The sequence below is a fragment of the Pseudophryne corroboree genome, chromosome 9 (genome assembly GCF_028390025.1).
Source record: "Pseudophryne corroboree isolate aPseCor3 chromosome 9, aPseCor3.hap2, whole genome shotgun sequence".
NCBI lineage: Eukaryota > Metazoa > Chordata > Amphibia > Anura > Myobatrachidae > Pseudophryne > Pseudophryne corroboree.
The window spans coordinates 480,022,292-480,040,964 of record NC_086452.1 but is presented as its reverse complement, the minus strand read 5'-3'; the positions used below and the strand labels follow the sequence as shown (position 1 = coordinate 480,040,964).

General features: G+C 57.9%; 1 protein-coding gene across 2 annotated transcripts in view; it reads right to left on the bottom strand.

Moving 5' to 3' along the window:
- RNF123 (ring finger protein 123) overlaps positions 1 to 18,673 on the bottom strand; it is a 265,837-nt gene that overhangs the window by 198,991 nt on the left and 48,173 nt on the right. For both annotated transcript variants that reach the window (XM_063941450.1, XM_063941449.1), the window contains exons 7-15: positions 12,348 to 12,433; positions 11,046 to 11,132; positions 10,904 to 10,971; positions 10,703 to 10,828; positions 7,144 to 7,258; positions 6,853 to 6,957; positions 6,497 to 6,622; positions 6,332 to 6,424; positions 6,178 to 6,251 (exon numbers count right to left, since the gene is read on the bottom strand). In XM_063941450.1, the coding sequence (XP_063797520.1) occupies positions 6,178 to 6,251; positions 6,332 to 6,424; positions 6,497 to 6,622; positions 6,853 to 6,957; positions 7,144 to 7,258; positions 10,703 to 10,828; positions 10,904 to 10,971; positions 11,046 to 11,132; positions 12,348 to 12,433 (880 nt within the window). The remainder of the gene's footprint in view (positions 1 to 6,177; positions 6,252 to 6,331; positions 6,425 to 6,496; positions 6,623 to 6,852; positions 6,958 to 7,143; positions 7,259 to 10,702; positions 10,829 to 10,903; positions 10,972 to 11,045; positions 11,133 to 12,347; positions 12,434 to 18,673) is intronic.

The window sequence follows — 18,673 nt, the reverse complement described above, 5'->3', positions numbered from 1 at the left end:
ATGCAGACAATCCGCACTTGGGATGGGCGCCCAGCATCCACTACGGACTACGAGAAATAGAATTATCGGTAAGTAAATTCTTATTTTCTCTAACGTCCTAGTGGATGCTGGGGACTCCGTCAGGACCATGGGGATTATACCAAAGCTCCCAAACGGGCGGGAGAGTGCGGATGACTCTGCAGCACCGAATGAGAGAACTCCAAGTCCTCTTTAGCCAGAGTATCAAATTTGTAAAATTTTACAAACGTGTTCTCCCCTGACCACGTAGCTGCTCGGCAAAGTTGTAATGCCGAGACCCCTCGGGCAGCCGCCCAAGATGAGCCCACCTTCCTTGTGGAGTGGGCTTTTACAGTTTTAGGCTGTGGCAGGCCTGCCACAGAATGTGCAAGTTGAATTGTGCTACAGATCCAACGAGCAATCGTCTGCTTAGACGCAGGAGCACCCATCTTGTTGGGTGCATACAAGATAAACAACGAGTCTGATTTTCTGACTCCAGCTGTCCTTGAAATATATATTTTCAATGCTCTGACAACGTCCAGTAACCTGGAGTCCTCCAAGTCGCTAGTAGCCGCAGGCACCACAATAGGCTGGTTCAAGTGAAAAGCCGAAACCACCTTAGGGAGAAAATGAGGACGTGTCCGCAGTTCTGCCCTGTCCGAATGGAAAATCAGATATGGGCTTTTGTACGATAAAGCCGCCAACTCTGAAACTCTCCTGGCTGAAGCCAGGGCCAATAGCATGGTTACTTTCCATGTAAGATACTTCAAATCTACCGATTTGAGAGGCTCAAACCAATGAGATTTGAGAAAATCCAAAACTACGTTTAGATCCCACGGTGCCACTGGAGGCACAATTGGGGGTTGTATATGTAGTACACCCTTGACAAAAGTTTGTACTTCAGGCACTGAAGCCAATTCTTTCTGGAAGAAGATTGATAAGGCCGAAATTTGAACTTTAATAGACCCCAATTTGAGGCCCATAGACAATCCTGCCTGCAGGAAATGTAGGAATCGACCCAATTGAAATTCTTCCGTTGGGGCCTTCTTGGCCTCACACCACGCAACATATTTTCTCCAAATGCGGTGATAATGTTGTGCGGTCACTTCCTTCCTAGCTTTAATCAAAGTAGGAATAACTTCCTCTGGAATGCCCTTTTCTTTTAGAATCCGGCGTTCAACCGCCATGCCGTCAAACGCAGTCGCGGTAAGTCTTGGAACATACAAGGTCCCTGCTGAAGCAGATCCCTTCTTAGAGGTAGAGGCCACGGATCTTCCGTGAGCATCTCTTGAAGTTCCGGATACCAAGTTCTTCTTGGCCAATCCGGAGCCACTAGTATTGTTCTTACTCCCCTTTTCCGTATAATTCTCAGTACCTTTGGTATGAGAGGCAGAGGAGGAAAAACATACACTGACTGGTACACCCACGGTGTTACCAGAGCGTCCACAGCTATTGCCTGAGGGTCTCTTGACCTGGCGCAATATCTGTCCAGTTTTTTGTTGAGGCGAGACGCCATCATGTCCACCTTTGGTTTTTCCCAATGGTTCACAATCATGTGGAAAACTTCCGGATGAAGTCCCCACTCTCCCGGGTGAAGGTCGTGTCTGCTGAGGAAGTCTGCTTCCCAGTTGTCCACTCCCGGGATGAACACTGCTGACAGTGCTATGACATGATTTTCCGCCCAGCGAAGAATCCTTGCAGCTTCTGTCATTGCTCTTCTGCTTCTCGTGCCGCCTTGTCTGTTTACGTGGGCGACTGCCGTGATGTTGTCCGACTGGATCAACACCGGCTGACCCTGAAGCAGCGGTTTCGCCAAGCTTAGAGCATTGTAGATCGCTCTTAGCTCCAGTATATTTATGTGAAGAGACGTCTCCAGGTTTGACCATACACCCTGGAAGTTTCTTCCCTGTGTGACTGCTCCCCAGCCCCGTAGGCTGGCATCCGTAGTCACCAGGACCCAGTCCTGTATGCCGAACCTGCGGCCCTCTAACAGATGGGCACTCTGCAACCACCACAGGAGAGACAACCTTGTCCTTGGTGACAGTGTTATCCGCTGATGCATGTGCAGATGCGATCCGGACCATTTGTCCAGCAGATCCCACTGAAATATTCGTGCATGGAATCTGCCGAATGGAATTGCTTCGTAAGAAGCCACCATCTTTCCCAGGACTCTTGTGCATTGATGTACTGACACATTTCCTGGTTTTAGGAGGTTCCTGACAAGTTCGGATAACTCCCTTGCTTTCTCCTCCGGGAGAAACACCTTTTTCTGAACCGTGTCCAGAATCATTCCCAGGAACAGCAGACGTGTTGTCGGGGACAATTGAGATTTTGGAAGATTCAGAATCCACCCGTGTTGTTGAAGCACTACTTGGGTTAGTGCTACACCGACTTCCAGCTGTTCTCTGGACTTTGCCCTTATCAGGAGATCGTCCAAGTAAGGGATAATTAATACGCCTTTTCTTCGTAGAAGAACCATCATTTCGGTCATTACCTTGGTAAAGACCCGAGGTGCCGTGGACAAACCAAACGGCAGCGTTTGAAACTGATAATGACAGTCTTGTATCACGAACCTGAGATACCCTTGGTGTGAGGGGTAAATTGGGACATGCAGATAAGCATCTTTTATGTCCAGGGACACCATGAAGTCCCCTTCTTCCAGATTCGCTATCACTGCTCTTAGTGACTCCATCTTGAACTTGAATTTCTGTATGTACAGGTTCAATGATTTCAGATTTAGAATAGGTCTTACCGAACCGTCCGGCTTCGGTACCACAAATAGTGTGGAATAATACCCCTTTCCCTGTTGTAGGAGGGGTACCTTGACTATCACCTGCTGAGAATACAGCTTGTGAATGGCTTCCAATACCGTCGCCCTTTCTGAGGGAGACGTTGGTAAAGCAGACTTTAGGAAACGGCGAGGGGGAGATCTTTCGAATTCCAACATGTAACCCTGAGATACTATCTGCAGGATCCACGGGTCCACCTGTGAGCGAGCCCACTGATTGCTGAAAATCTTTAGTCGACCCCCCACCGCTCCTGAGTCCGCTTGTAAAGCCCCAGCGTCATGCTGAAGGCTTTGTAGAACCCGGGGCGGGCTTCTGGTCCTGGGCAGGGGCTGCTTGCTGCCCTCTCTTACCCTTTCCTCTGCCTCGTGGCAGATAAGACTGTCCTTTTGCCCGCTTGTTTTTATAGGAGCGAAAGGACTGCGGCTGAAAAGACGGTGTCTTTTTCTGTTGGGAGGGGGTCTGAGGTAAAAAAGTGGATTTGCCGGCAGTTGCCGTGGCCACCAGATCCGATAGACCAACCCCAAATAATTCCTCTCCTTTATATGGCAATACTTCCATATACCTTTTGGAATCCGCATCACCTGACCACTGTCGCGTCCATAAACTTCTTCTGGCAGATATGGACATCGCACTTACTCTCGAAGCCAGAGTGCAAACATCCCTCTGAGCATCTCGCATATAAAGAAACGCATCCTTTAATTGCTCTAGAGTCAATAAAATACTGTCCCTATCCAGGGTATCAATATTTTCAGTCAGGGAATCCAACCACACTACCCCAGCACTGCACATCCAGGCTGAGGCTATTGCTGGTCGCAGTATAACACCAGTATGTGTGTATATACTCTTCAGTGTAGTTTCCAGCCTCCTATCTGCTGGATCCTTGAGGGCGGCCGTATCAGGAGACGGCAACGCCACTTGCTTTGATAAACGTGTGAGCGCCTTATCCACCCTAGGGGGTGTTTCCCAGCGCGCCCTAACCTCTGGTGGGAAAGGGTATAATGCCAATAACTTCTTAGAAATTAGCAGTTTTCTATCTGGGTTAACCCACGCTTCGTCACACACGTCATTCAATTCCTCTGATTCTGGAAAAGCTACAGGTAGTTTTTTCACCCCACACATAATACCCCTTTTTGAGGTACCTGCAGTATCAGAGATCTGCAAAGCCTCCTTCATTGCCGTGATCATATAACGTGTGGCCCTATTGGAAAATACGTTTGTTTCTTCACCGTCGACACTAGATTCATCTGTGTCGGTACCTGTGTCGACTGACTGAGGTAAGGGACGTTTTACAGCCCCTGACGGTGTCTGAGACGCCTGAGCAGGTACTAACTGGTTTTCCGGCCGTCTCATTTCGTCAACTGACTTTTGTAATGTACTAACATTATCACGTAATTCCATAATTAAAGCCATCCATTCCGGTGTCGACTCCCTAGGGGGTGACATCACCATTACCGGCAATTGCTCCGCCTCCACACCAACATCGTCCTCATACATGTCGACACACACGTACCGACACACGGCAGACACACAGGGAATGCTCTTATCGAAGACAGGACCCCACTAGCCCTTTGGGGAGACAGAGGGAGAGTTTGCCAGCACACACCAAAAGCGCTATAAAATGTATATAAACAACCCTAAAAGGTGTTGTTTTTGTTATATGCGCTTTAAATATATAAATATCGCCAAAATATGCCCCCCTTCTCTTTGTTACCCTGTTTCTGTAGTGCAGTGCAGGGGAGAGTCCTGGGAGCCTTCCTCACAGCGGAGCTGAGCAGGAAAATGGCGCTGTGTGCTGAGGAGAATAAGCCCCGCCCCCTTTTCGGCGGGCTTTTCTCCCGGGTTTTGAGATATCTGGCCTGGGTTAAATACATACATATAGCCTCAATGGCTATATGTGGTGTATTCTTTGCCATCAAAGGTATTAAATATTGCTGCCCAGGGCGCCCCCAGCAGCGCCCTGCACCCTCCGTGACCGTTCAGTGTGAAGTGTGTAGCAACAATGGCGCACAGCTGCAGTGCTGTGCGCTACCTTCATGAAGGCTGAAGAGCCTTCTGCCGCCTGTTTCCGGACCCTCGATCTTCAGCATCTGTAAGGGGGATCGGCGGCGCGGCTCCGGGACGAACCCCAGGGTGACCTGTGTTCCGACTCCCTCTGAAGCTATGTCCAGTAGCCTAAGAAGCCAATCCATCCTGCACGCAGGTGAGTTGAAAATCTCTCCCCTAAGTCCCTCGATGCAGTGAGCCTGTTGCCAGCAGGACTCACTGAAAATAAAAAACCTAAAAAACTTTTCTAAGCAGCTCTTTAAGAGAGCCACCTAGATTGCACCCTGCTCGGACGGGCACAAAAACCTAACTGAGGCTTGGAGGAGGGTCATAGGGGGAGGAGCCAGTACACACCATGTGATCCTAAAAGCTTGCTTTTGTGCCCTGTCTCCTGCGGAGCCGCTATTCCCCATGGTCCTGACGGAGTCCCCAGCATCCACTAGGACGTTAGAGAAATACTAAATTGGGTAAAGAGCCGGCTTTGTTTTAGATAAATTATTTTGTGCAGTTAGCACCTCTACCAATTGTAGTCAATAATAGAGAACCAAACAAAAACTAAAGAGCCTGAGCTGTGGGTGGGGTATGAGGGTCCAGTGCATCCTGGAAGCTTGTTAAAGCTTAGCTATTCGGTTCATGTCCTGGTCCCCACCAGCATACCCCAAGGTTAACGCTGTGGAGACTGTGGACCCTGCAGGAGAAATGATTATTGCAGTGATTCTTGATTGCAGAAGGTTGAAGTGATGAGACCAGCGCCACGGTCATCTCATAATATCACGTCACCCGCAAACACGCAACATGCATGTTACACAGCAACACGGGCACAGCATCAGTCTCCAGGGAAAATACTGGGGAACACTGGACTGTCTGAAGTTGTCACCACGATACGTTGTAATAACATGAATCATTGCCCCCAACACACATTTATAGGGAGGTTGTAAATATGTTTTTTAAAGGTTTCATTTTAACACCAAAAAGTGCACAATTTACAGCTAAAAGCAACAGCACTGACAGGCAAGACGCGGAGTGACGCGCAATACGCTGAGTGACGCGCAATACGCTGAGTGACGCGCAATACGCTGAGTGACAGGCAATACGCTGAGTGACGCGCAATACGCTGAGTGACGCGCAATACGCTGAGTGACGCGCAATACGCTGAGTGACGCGCAATACGCTGAGTGACGCGCAATACGCTGAGTGACGCGCAATACGCTGAGTGACAGGCAATACGCTGAGTGACGCGCAATACGCTGAGTGACGCGCAATACGCTGAGTGAAAGGCAATACGCTGAGTGAAAGGCAATACGCTGAGTGACGCGGACAGAAGACCGGGACACTGGCACAAGGATACAACACGTTGCTGAGGAGATACTTGCGGGACTTCTCATGCCGCAGAATGGCGATGGTCAGACGCAGGTAGTGAATCTGCATAGACAGAAGGTTGCACCCATTGATCATTCCTGTCATCAAACACGGACATATAGCAGCACAGAGAAGCCACTTACCTGTAGCCCCAAGTCAGGGACTATGGGAGAGAAGCGATAAGCTCGGAGCAGAGACATCATCAGCTGCTTCAGACACTCGTGGATCTCATAGTCCTGCAGAGACAGGCTGGATTAATGAGTGGGGCGATCAAGGCCCCTTCCACACTACTTCAGGGGTGCACTAACCTCCATCAGAAGCCACATCAGGTCCAAGAGGTGCTGGATTAGTGGGTGCTCCTCCACCGAACCCCCTCCTTCCAAAATTCCCAGGAGATAGTTCATCAGGACATCCTCCACCAGGTAGACCTTACACTGTAGAGATAAATGGGGTAACCGGCTTATGTGCTCAGAAGTATAACCAGAATCAATACAAAAACGCCATCAATCAGAGCAACATTTTACCGAACGCAGAACTAATACTCTGCGCAACAGCTACGCAATATGTAACAGTCATTCATCCGCACGTGCGCACAATCCCACGGTGACTGCTTATCAATGCCCATGTCATAGGAGACCTGAGAACAGGCAACGGCCATACTTACCATGAGAGGGGCAAAGTGGTTGAATATGTGTGCCAATGTAATGAAGACGGTAGGTTCTCCCTGCAGCTGCCACGCGGACGGTTCCCTGTCCACCAGCTTCCCCTCCTGTAACACAGATAAACATCTATATCTCATTATACTATGTTACTGGTGGGCACCGAAATGCTTGCCCACTACAGCCAGATGTGCACAATGTCCAGCAGGATGGACAGGAGCCAGGGGCCTGCCTGTCCACCATAGACATGCTCTGAGGTCTTTATCAAGGGGAGGTGGTAGAAGGCCAAGCAATACCTGTGCATCTATGCTAGTACTCAGGACGTTCTTCAGGTAACCCAGCAGACGCTGGGATTTCAGCAGATCCATTGTCGGAGGGTCCTGGAAGGGGCGAAATCCTTCAACCGGATAGGTTATCAGCAAGTCAAGGACAACACAACCGCAAGGTCTGTTTCCCATTACTTTCATTTTTAGTTTAGTTCTTTTCTTTGCAACTCACTTGAGAAACTGGAGCCCTCCATTTACATCTACATTACCTGCTCTGCGGCTCAGACTCCTCACCCTCACCTATAGGTCACCTCCCTCCTACCTACATCTCCAACCACACTTCCTCCCACCCTGCTCTGCCATTCCCTACACTGTGGCTTAGCTTCCTCACCCTCAGCTATAGGTCACCTCCTTCCTACCTACATCTCCAGCCACACTTCCTCCCACCCTGCTCTGCCATTCCCTACACTGTGGCTTAGCTTCCTCACCCTCAGCTATAGGTCACCTCCTTCCTACCTACATCTCCAGCCACACTTCCTCCCCCCCTGCTCTGCCATTCCCTACACTGTGGCTCAGCTTCCTCACCCTCAGCTATAGGTCACCTCCCTCCTACCTACATCTCCAGCCACACTTCCTCCCACCCTGCTCTGCCAGTCTCTAGACTGCGGCTCAGACACCTCACCCTCAGCTATAGGCCACCTACCTACATCTCCAGCCACACTTCCTCCCACCCTGCTCTGCCAGTCTCTAGACTGCGGCTCAGACTCCTCACCCTCAGCTATAGGCCACCTACCTACATCTCCAGCCACACTTCCTCACACCCTGCTCTGCCAGTCTCTAGACTGCGGCTCAGACTCCTCACCCTCACCTATAGGTCACCTCCCTCCTACCTACATCTCCAACCACACTTCCTCCCACCCTGCTCTGCCATTCCCTACACTGTGGCTTAGCTTCCTCACCCTCAGCTATAGGTCACCTCCCTCCTACCTACATCTCCAGCCACACTTCCTCCCACCATGCTCTGCCATTCCCTACACTGTGGCTCAGCTTCCTCACCCTCAGCTATAGGTCACCTCCCTCCTACCTACATCCCCAGCCACACTTCCTCCCACCCTGCTCTGCCAGTCTAGACTGCGGCTCAGACTCCTCACCCTCAGCTATAGGTCACCTACCTACATCTCCAGCCACACTTCCTCACACCCTGCTCTGCCAGTCTCTAGACTGCGGCTCATACTCCTCACCCTCAGCTATAGGCCACCTACCTACATCTCCAGCCACACTTCCTCCCACCCTGCTCTGCCAGTCCCTACACTGCAGCTCAGCCTCCTCACCCTCAGCTATAGGCCACCGCTCCTTTCCTTCATCACCATCCACACTCCCTGCTCTTCCAGTCCCTACACTGCAGCTCAGCCTCCTCACCCTCAGCTATAGGCCACCGCTACTTTCCTTCATCACCATCCACACTTCCTCCCACCCTGTTCATCTCTGCAGTGCAGCTCAGACTCCTCACCCTCAGCTATAGGTCACCTCCCTCCCACCTACATCTCCAGCCACACTTCCTCCCACCCTGCTCTGCCAGTCCCTACACTGCAGCTCAGCTTCCTCACCCTCAGCTATAGGCCACCGCTCCTTTCCTTCATCACCATCCACACTCCCTGCTCTGCCAGTCCCTACACTGCAGCTCAGCCACCTCACCCTCAGCTATAGGCCACCGCTCCTTTCCTTCATCACCATCCACACTCCCTGCTCTGCCAGTCCCTATACTGCAGCTCAGCCACCTCACCCTCAGCTATAGGCCACCGCTCCTTTCCTTCATCACCATCCACACTCCCTGCTCTGCCAGTCCCTACACTGCAGCTCAGCCTCCTCACCCTCAGCTATAAGCCACCGCTCCTTTCCTTCATCACCATCCACACTCCCTGCTCTGCCAGTCCCTACACTGCAGCTCAGCCTCCTCACCCTCAGCTATAAGCCACCGCTCCTTTCCTTCATCACCATCCACACTCCCTGCTCTGCCAGTCCCTACACTGCAGCTCAGCCTCCTCACCCTCAGCTATAGGCCACCGCTCCTTTCCTTCATCACCATCCACACTCCCTGCTCTTCCAGTCCCTACACTGCAGCTCAGCCTCCTCACCCTCAGCTATAAGCCACCGCTCCTTTCCTTCATCACCATCCACACTCCCTGCTCTTCCAGTCCCTACACTGCAGCTCAGACTCCTCACCCTCAGCTATAGGCCACCGCTACTTTCCTTCATCACCATCCACACTTCCTCCCACCCTGTTCATCTCTGCAGTGCAGCTCAGACTCCTCACCCTCAGCTATAGGTCACCTCCCTCCCACCTACATCTCCTGTCACACTTCCTCCCACCCTGCTCTGCCAGTCTAGACTGCGGCTCAGACTCTTCAGCCTCAGCTATAGGTCACCTACCTACCTACATCTCCAGACACACTTCCTCCCACCCTGCTCTGCCAGTCCCTACACTGTTGTGGCTCAGCTTCCTCACCCTCAGCTATAGGTCACCACTCCCTTCCCTATGTCTCCAGCCACATTCCTGCACTCCCTGCTCTGCCAGTCCCTACACTGCGGCTCAACCTCCTCACCCTAAGGCCACCGCTCTCCTCCCTACATTTCCAGCCACACTCCCTGCCCTCATTGCGCTGCGGCTCAGCCTCCTCACCCTAAGGCCACCGCTCTCCTCCCTACATTTCCAGCCACACTCCCTGCCCTCATTGCTCTGCGGCTCAGCCTCCTCACCTGAAGGCCACTGCTCCCCTCCCTATATCTCCAGCCACACTCCCTGCCCTCATTGCTCTGCGGCTCAGCCTCCTCACCCGAAGGCCACTGCTCCCCTCCCTATATCTCCAGCCACACTCCCTGCCCTCATTGCTCTGCGGCTCAGCCTCCTCACCCGAAGGCCACTGCTCCCCTCCCTATATTTCCAGCCACACTCCCTGCCCTCATTGCTCTGCGGCTCAGCCTCCTCACCCGAAGGCCACTGCTCCCCTCCCTATATTTCCAGCCACACTCCCTGCCCTCATTGCTCTGCGGCTCAGTCTCCTCACCCTAAGGCCACCGCTCTCCTCCCTACATTTCCAGCCACACTCTCTGCCCTCATTGCTCTGCGGCTCAGCCTCCTTCACCCTAAGGCCACTGCTCCCCTCCCTATATTTCCAGCCACACTTCCTGCCCTCATTGCTCTGCGGCTCAGCCTCCTCACCCTAAGGCCACCGCTCTCCTCCCTACATTTCCAGCCACACTCCCTGCCCTCATTGCTCTGCGGCTCAGCCTCCTCACCCTAAGGCCACTGCTCCCCTCCCTATATTTCCAGCCACACTTCCTGCCCTCATTGCTCTGCGGCTCAGTCTCCTCACCCTAAGGCCACCGCTCTCCTCCCTACATTTCCAGCCACACTCCCTGCCCTCATTGCTCTGCGGCTCAGCCTCCTCACCCTAAGGCCACTGCTCCCCTCCCTATATCTCCAGCCACACTGCCAGTCCTCTCTCATGCTGTGCTGGTTGGGAAACAGAATCCCTATAGAGAGTGCTAAGTTACTTATTACTCTATGTGGTGGTATCAGAAAGGATATCGCAGAGGACGGGAGCCAAAATTAAAGGCCACAGACTCCTTGAAGGAGAGGCTGATAGCAGGGAAGTATGCCATCCCAGACCCTCGTGAGATGTCGCTGAAGGCTGTGCCCAGGCTCACCCCATTTCTGCATAGAAAAGAGACAGTAGTCAGGATGGGAGACGTGTCTACGTAGCGCTCACTGGCTGGAGTGTGTCCTTACAGGCAAAATGAGATGGAGCCTTCATCCAGGTCGATGAGACAGCTGACGATGTCCCCAGCAGCCCAGGACTGATCAGAAAGAGACATCATCAGTAATATAGACGCACAGTGTGACATCTCCTCTACAGATGGTGGACTCTCACCTTGCCGTAGTTCGTGGTGGTTACGTTCCATTTCCGGACCCTGTTCCCATCATACGCATATGAGTCTGGTGTATCTCCGACGCCCTCCTACATCAGCAGAGAATAAGCGTGTTCACCAGCTTTACACATTTCTCTTATATGGCTCTCTTCCCTGGACCTCTGCTTTTCTGCCTCACACCTTTCTCCCACACTGCTCCCTTCCCCGGAACTCTCCATCCCACAGTACATTTTTCTCCACCCTCGAAACTTTCCCTTTCTGCCTTACACCTAATATCCTACAAGGCTCTCTTCCCCGACACTCGCCACCCAGAGGACATCTTTCTCCTACACAGTTCCCTTCCCCCAGAACTCTCTAACCCAGAGGACATCTTTCTCTAACCCACCTCCCTCCCCTGGAACTCTCCATCCCACAGTACATTTTTCTCCACCCTCGAAAATCTCCCTTTCTGCCTTACACCTATATCCTACAAGGCTCTCTTCCCCGACACTCTCCACCCAGAGGACATCTTTCTCCTACACGGTCCCCTTCCCCCAGAACTCTCTAACCCAGAGAATATCTTTCTCTCACACATCTTCCTTCCCGGAACGTTCCATCCCAGCATAAATCTTCTTTCTCCACTTTGGCTCCCAACCCCGGAACTTCCCCTTTCCACCTTACTCCCACATGGTTCCTTCCCTCAGAACTCTCCATCCCAGAGGACATCATTCTCCAACACTGTGACCTCCCCCGGAACGCTTTCTTTCTGCCTTACAGGGTTATCCTACATGGCTCCCATTCCCAGAGCTCTCCATCCCAGAATACACCACTCTCCATCTCGGCTCCCATCCCCAGAGTTCACTCTTTCTGCCCTACACCTTTATCCTACACAGCTACATTCCCCCATACAAAGCAAGGGCGATGCTTCAGCCGCTGTATACCAGCAGTGGGAGGACGCCATTCCCTGATTTCGCTACCTCTGTATTTTCCTGTAGGACATGTATACAGGGCGTAGTGCAGGGTGTATGCTGCAGAAGAACTCCTGGAACAAATGCTGAGATATAGCTGCATGCAGCGCATCTGGTGACTGCACCTCTGTACGAGCCCCCGGCTCACATCCAATCATTGTCTCTACCTACACGAGGGCGCCCCATACAGGAGACGACCCGGCATCGCACAGAACTGCATGCACACTGCAAACCGGCATACGCTCTACTCCGCATTATCTCCTTAACACTGCGTAATACACAATGAGTTATGTAATAATACACATGTGCGCTGTGTAAGTAACATAATATGAGAGAAGCGGCCACAGTGGTACTAACCTCCTGGTTAAACCTACAACTGAGGGTGCACCATCCGATCTGCATGAGGCCCTGCGAGGAGATGAGAACTTCATATAGCCACTTCCCTGGGGAAATACAAGAATAAGGGGTGTCGGTGGCACTTCTGGCAGGAAGCACAGAGAGCGGCCCTTCCCCACCCCACCTCCAACCACAGAGAGCAGCCCCCTCCCCCCCACCACCACCACAGAGAGCGGCCCTCCCCACCCCACCTCCAACCACAGAGAGCAGCCCCCCACCACCACCGAGAGCGGCCCTCCCCACCCCACCTCCAACCACAGAGAGCAGCCCCCCACCACCACCGAGAGCGGCCCTCCCCACCCCGCCTCCAACCACAGAGAGCAGCCCCCTGCCCCCAACCACCACCACAGGGAGCGGCCCTCCCCACCCCACCTCCAACCACAGAGAGCAGCCCCCCCACCACCACCGAGAGCGGCCCTCCCCACCCCGCCTCCAACCACAGAGAGCAGCCCCCTCCCCCCCACCAGAGAGCGGCCCTCCCCACCTCCAACCACAGAGAGCAGCCCCCCCACCACCACCACCACTGAGAGCGGCCCTCCTCACCCCGCCTCCAACCACAGAGAGCAGCCCCCTCCCCACCCCACCAGAGAAAGCGGCCCTCCCCACCCCGCCTCCAACCACAGTGAGCAGCCCCCTCCCCCCCACCACCACAGAGAGCGGCCCTCCCCACCCCACCTCCAACCACAGAGAGCCGTCCCCTCCCCCCCCCCACCATCACAGAGAGCGGCCCTCCCCACCCCGCCTCCAACCACAGAGAGCAGCCCCCTCCCCACCCCACCAGAGAGAGCGGCCCTCCCCACCCCGCCTCCAACCACAGAGAGCAGCCCCCCCCCCCACCTCCGAGAGCGGCCCTCCCCACCCCGCCTCCTACCACAGAGAGCAGCCCTCTCCCTCCCCACCTCCAACCACAGAGAGCAGCCCCCTCCCCCCACCACTACAGAGAGCGTCCCTCCCCACCCCGCCTCCAACCACAGAGAGCAGCCCCCCCCCCCCACCAGAGAGCGGCCCTCCCCCCCCTCCAACCACAAAGAGCAGCCCCTCCCCCCCACCACCACAGATAGCGGCCCTCCCCACCCCGCCTCCAACCACAGAGAGCAGCCCCCCCCACCCCACCAGAGAGCGGCCCTCCCCACCCCACCTCCAACCACAGAGAGCAGCCCTCCCCACCCCACCTCCAACCACAGAGAGCGGCCCTCCCCACCCCACCTCCAACCACAGAGAGCAGCCCCTCCCCACCCCGCGGCCTTCCCCACCCCACCTCCAACCACAGTGAGCAGCCCCCCCCCCCCCCACAGCACAGACAGCGGCCTGTCCCACCCCACCCCCAACCGCAGAGAGCTGCCCCCCACCCCCACCCCACCACAGAGAGCGGCCCTACCCACCCCACCTCCAACCATAGAGACCAGCCCCCCAGCACAGAGAGTGGCCTTCCCCACCTCCAACCACAGAGAGCAGCCCCTCCCCACAGAGCGGCCTTCCCCACCCCACCTCCAACCAGAGACCAGCTCCCCAGCACACAGTGTGGCCTTCCCCACCCCACCTACGACCCCGAGGATAGAGACCAGCCCCCCTCCTCCCCCAAGCACACAGACCAGCCCCCCTCCTCCTCCGAGCACAGAGACCAGCCCCCCTCCTCCCCCGAGCACACAGACCAGCCCCATCAAAACAGAGACCAGCCCCCCTCCTCCTCCGAGCACAGAGACCAGCCCCCCTCCTCCCCCGAGCACACAGACCAGCCCCCCTCCTCCCCCGAGCACACAGACCAGCCCCCCTCCTCCCCCGAGCACACAGACCAGCCCCCCTCCTCCTCCGAGCACACAGACCAGCCCCCCTCCTCCTCCGAGCACACAGACCAGCCCCCCTCCTCCCCCGAGCACACAGACCAGCCCCCCTCCTCCCTGAGCACAAAGACCAGCCCCATCAGCACAGAGACCAGCACCCCTCCTCCCCCGAGCACACAGACCAGCCCCCCTCCTCCCCCGAGCACACAGACCAGCCCCATCAGCACAGAGACCAACCCCCCTCCTCCTCCGAGTACAGAGACCAGCCCCCCTCCTCCTCCGAGGACAGAGACCAGACCCCCTCCTCCTCCTCCGAGGACAGAGACCAGCCCCCTTCCTCCCCCAAGCACAGAGACCAGCCCCATCAGCACACAGACCAGCCCCCCTCCTCCTCCGAGGATAGAGACCAGCCCTTCTCCTCCTCCGAGCACACAGACCAGCCCCCCTCCTCCTCCGAGGACAGAGACCAGCCCCCCTCCTCCCACGAGCACAGAGAGAACAGCCCCATCAGCACACAGACCAGCCCCCCTCCTCCCCCGAGGACGGAGACCAGCCCCCCTCCTCCCCCGAGAAATGAGACCAGCCCCCCTCCTCCCCAGAGGACAGAGACCAGCCCCCCACCTACCCCGAGCACACAGACCAGCCCCCCTCCTCCCCCGAGGACAGAGACCAGCCCCCCTCCTCCCCCAAGCACACAGACCAGCCCCCCTCCTCCCCTGAGGACAGAGACCAGCCCCATCAGCACAGAGACCAGTCCCCCTCCTCCCCCGAGCACACAGACCAGCCCCCTTCCTCCCCCAGGACAGAGACCAGCCCCCCTCCTACCCCGAGGACAGAGACCAGTCCCCATCCTGCCCAGAGGACAGAGACCAGCCCCCCTCCTCCCCCGAGGACAGAGACCAGCCCCCCTCCTGCCCCGAGGACAGAGACCAGCCCCCCTCCTCCCCCGAGCACACAGACCAGCCCCCCTCCTCCCCCGAGCACACAGACCAGCCCCTCTCCTCCCCCGAGCACACAGACCAGCCCCATCAGCACAGAGACCAGCCCCACTCCTCCTCCGAGGACAGAGACCAGCCCCACTCCTCCTCCGAGGACAGAGACTAGCCTCCCTCCTCCTCCGAGGACAGAGACCAGCCCCCCTCCTCCCCTGAGCACAGAGACCAGCCCCATCAGCACACAGACCAGCCCCCCTCCTCCTCCGAGGATAGAGACCAGCCCCTCTCCTCCTCCGAGCACACAGACCAGCCCCCCTCCTCCTCCGAGGACAGAGACCTGCCCCACGCCTCCCACGAGCACAGAGACCAGCCCCATCAGCACACAGACCAGCCCCCCTCCTCCTCCGAGCACACAAACCAGCCCCCCTCCTCCCCCGAGGACGGAGACCAGCCCCCCTCCTCCCCCGAGGACAGAGACCAGCCCCCCTCCTCCCCCGAGCACACAGACCAGCCCCCCTCCTCCCCCGAGCACACAGACCAGCCCCTCTCCTCCCCCGAGCACACAGACCAGCCCCATCAGCACAGAGACCAGCCCCACTCCTCCTCCGAGGACAGAGACCAGCCCCACTCCTCCTCCGAGGACAGAGACTAGCCTCCCTCCTCCTCCGAGGACAGAGACCAGCCCCCCTCCTCCCCTGAGCACAGAGACCAGCCCCATCAGCACACAGACCAGCCCCCCTCCTCCTCCGAGGATAGAGACCAGCCCCTCTCCTCCTCCGAGCACACAGACCAGCCCCCCTCCTCCTCCGAGGACAGAGACCTGCCCCACGCCTCCCACGAGCACAGAGACCAGCCCCATCAGCACACAGACCAGCCCCCCTCCTCCTCCGAGCACACAAACCAGCCCCCCTCCTCCCCCGAGGACGGAGACCAGCCCCCCTCCTCCCCCGAGGACAGAGACCAGCCCCCCTCCTCGCCCGAGGACAGAGACCAGCCCCCCACCTACCCCGATCACACAGACCAGCCCCCCTCCTCCCACAAGCACACAGACCAGCCCCCCTCCTCCCCCGAGGACAGAGACCAGCCCATCAGCACAGAGACCAGTCCCCCTCCTCCCCCGAGCACACAGACCAGCCCCCTTCCTCCCCCGAGGACAGAGACCAGACCCCCTCCTACCCCGAGGACAGAGACCAGCCCCCATCCTGCCCCGAGGACAGAGACCAGCCCCCCTCCTCCCCCGAGGACAGAGACCAGCCCCCCTCCTCCACCGAGGACAGAGACCAGCCCCCCTCCTGCCTCGAGGACAGACACCAGCCCCCCTCCTCCCCCGAGGACAGAGACCAGCCCCCCTCCTCCCCCGAGGACAGAGACCAGCCCCCCTCCTCCCCCGAGGACAGAGACCAGCCCCATCAGCACAGAGACCAGTCCCCCTCCTCCCCCGAGCACACAGACCAGCCCCCTTCCTCCCCCGAGGACAGAGACCAGCCCCCCTCCTACCCCGAGGACAGAGACCAGCCCCCATCCTGCCCTGAGGACAGAGACTAGCCACCCTCCTCCCCCGAGGACAGAGACCAGCCCCCCTCCTGCCCCGAGGACAAAGACCAGCCCCCCTCCTGCCCCGAGGACAGACACCAGCCCTCCTTCTCCCCCCGAGGACAGAGACCAGCCCCCCTCCTCCCCCGAGGACAGAGACCAGCCCCCCTCCTGCCTCGAGGACAGAGACCAGCCCCCCTCCTGCCCCGAGGACAGACACCAGCCCCCCTTCTCCCCCCGAGGACAGAGACCAGCCCCCCTCCTCCCCCCGAGCACATAGACCAGCCCCCCTCCTCCTCCAAGGACAGAGACCAGCCCTCCTCCTCCTCCGAGGACAGAGGCCAGCCCCCCTCCTCCCCCGAGGACAGAGGCCAGCCCCCCTCCTCCCCCGAGGACAGAGGCCAGCCCCCCTCCTCCCCCGAGGACAGAGACCAGCCCCCCTCCTCCCCCGAGCACACAGATCAGCCCCCCTCCTCCTCCTCCTCCTCCAAGGACAGAGACTAGCCCCCCTCCTCCTCCAAGGACAGAGGCCAGCCCCTCTCCTCCCCTGAGGACAGAGACCAGCCCCCCTCCTCCCCCGAGCACAGAGACCAGCCCCCTCCTCCTCCAAGGACAGAGACCAGCATCTCCACCTCCTCCGAGGACAGCCCCCCTCCTCCCCCGAGCACACAGATCAGCCCCCCTCCTCCTCCAAGGACAGAGACCAGCCCCCCATCTCCTCCGAGGACAGAGGCCAGCCCCCCTCCTCCCCCGAGGACAAAGACCAGCCCCCCTCCTCCCCCGAGCACACAGACCAGCCCCCCTCCTCCTCCAAGGACAGAGACCAGCCCTCCACCTCCTCCGAGGACAGCCCCCCTCCTCCCCCGAGGACAGAGGCCAGCCCCCCTCCTCCCCCGAGGACAGAGACCAGCCCCCCTCCTCCCCCGAGGACAGAGGCCAGCCCCCCTCCTCCCCCGAGGACAGAGGCCAGCCCCCCTCCTCCCCCGAGGACAGAGACCAGCCCCCCTCCTCCCCCGAGCACACAGATCAGCCCCCCTCCTCCTCCTCCTCCAAGGACAGAGACTAGCCCCCCTCCTCCTCCAAGGACAGAGGCCAGCCCCTCTCCTCCCCTGAGGACAGAGACCAGCCCCCCTCCTCCCCCGAGCACAGAGACCAGCCCCCTCCTCCTCCAAGGACAGAGACCAGCATCTCCACCTCCTCCGAGGACAGAGGACAGCCCCCCTCCTCCCCCGAGCACACAGATCAGCCCCCCTCCTCCTCCAAGGACAGAGACCAGCCCCCCATCTCCTCCGAGGACAGAGGCCAGCCCCCCTCCTCCCCCGAGGACAAAGACCAGCCCCCCTCCTCCCCCGAGCACACAGACCAGCCCTCCTCCTCCTCCAAGGACAGAGACCAGCCCTCCACCTCCTCCGAGGACAGCCCCCCTCCTCCCCCGAGAACAGAGACCAGCCCCCCTCCTCCCCCGAGGACAGAGGCCAGCCCCCCTCCTCCCCCGAGGACAGAGACCAGCCCCCCTCCTCCCCCGAGCACACAGATCAGCCCCCCTCCTCCTCCTCCTCCAAGGACAGAGACTAGCCCCCCTCCTCCTCAAAGGACAGAGGCCAGCCCCTCTCCTCCCCTGAGGACAGAGACCAGCCCCCCTCCTCCCCCGAGCACAGAGACCAGCCCCCTCCTCCTCCAAGGACAGAGACCAGCATCTCCACCTCCTCCGAGGACAGAGGACAGCCCCCCTCCTCCCCCGAGCACACAGATCAGCCCCCCTCCTCCTCCAAGGACAGAGACCAGCCCCCCATCTCCTCCGAGGACAGAGGCCAGCCCCCCTCCTCCCCCGAGGACAAAGACCAGCCCCCCTCCTCCCCCGAGCACACAGACCAGCCCCCCTCCTCCTCCAAGGACAGAGACCAGCCCTCCACCTCCTCCGAGGACAGCCCCCCTCCTCCCCCGAGAACAGAGACCAGCCCCCCTCCTCCCCCGAGGACAGAGGCCAGCCCCCCTCCTTCCCCGCGGACAGAGACCAGCCCCCCTCCGACCCCGAGGA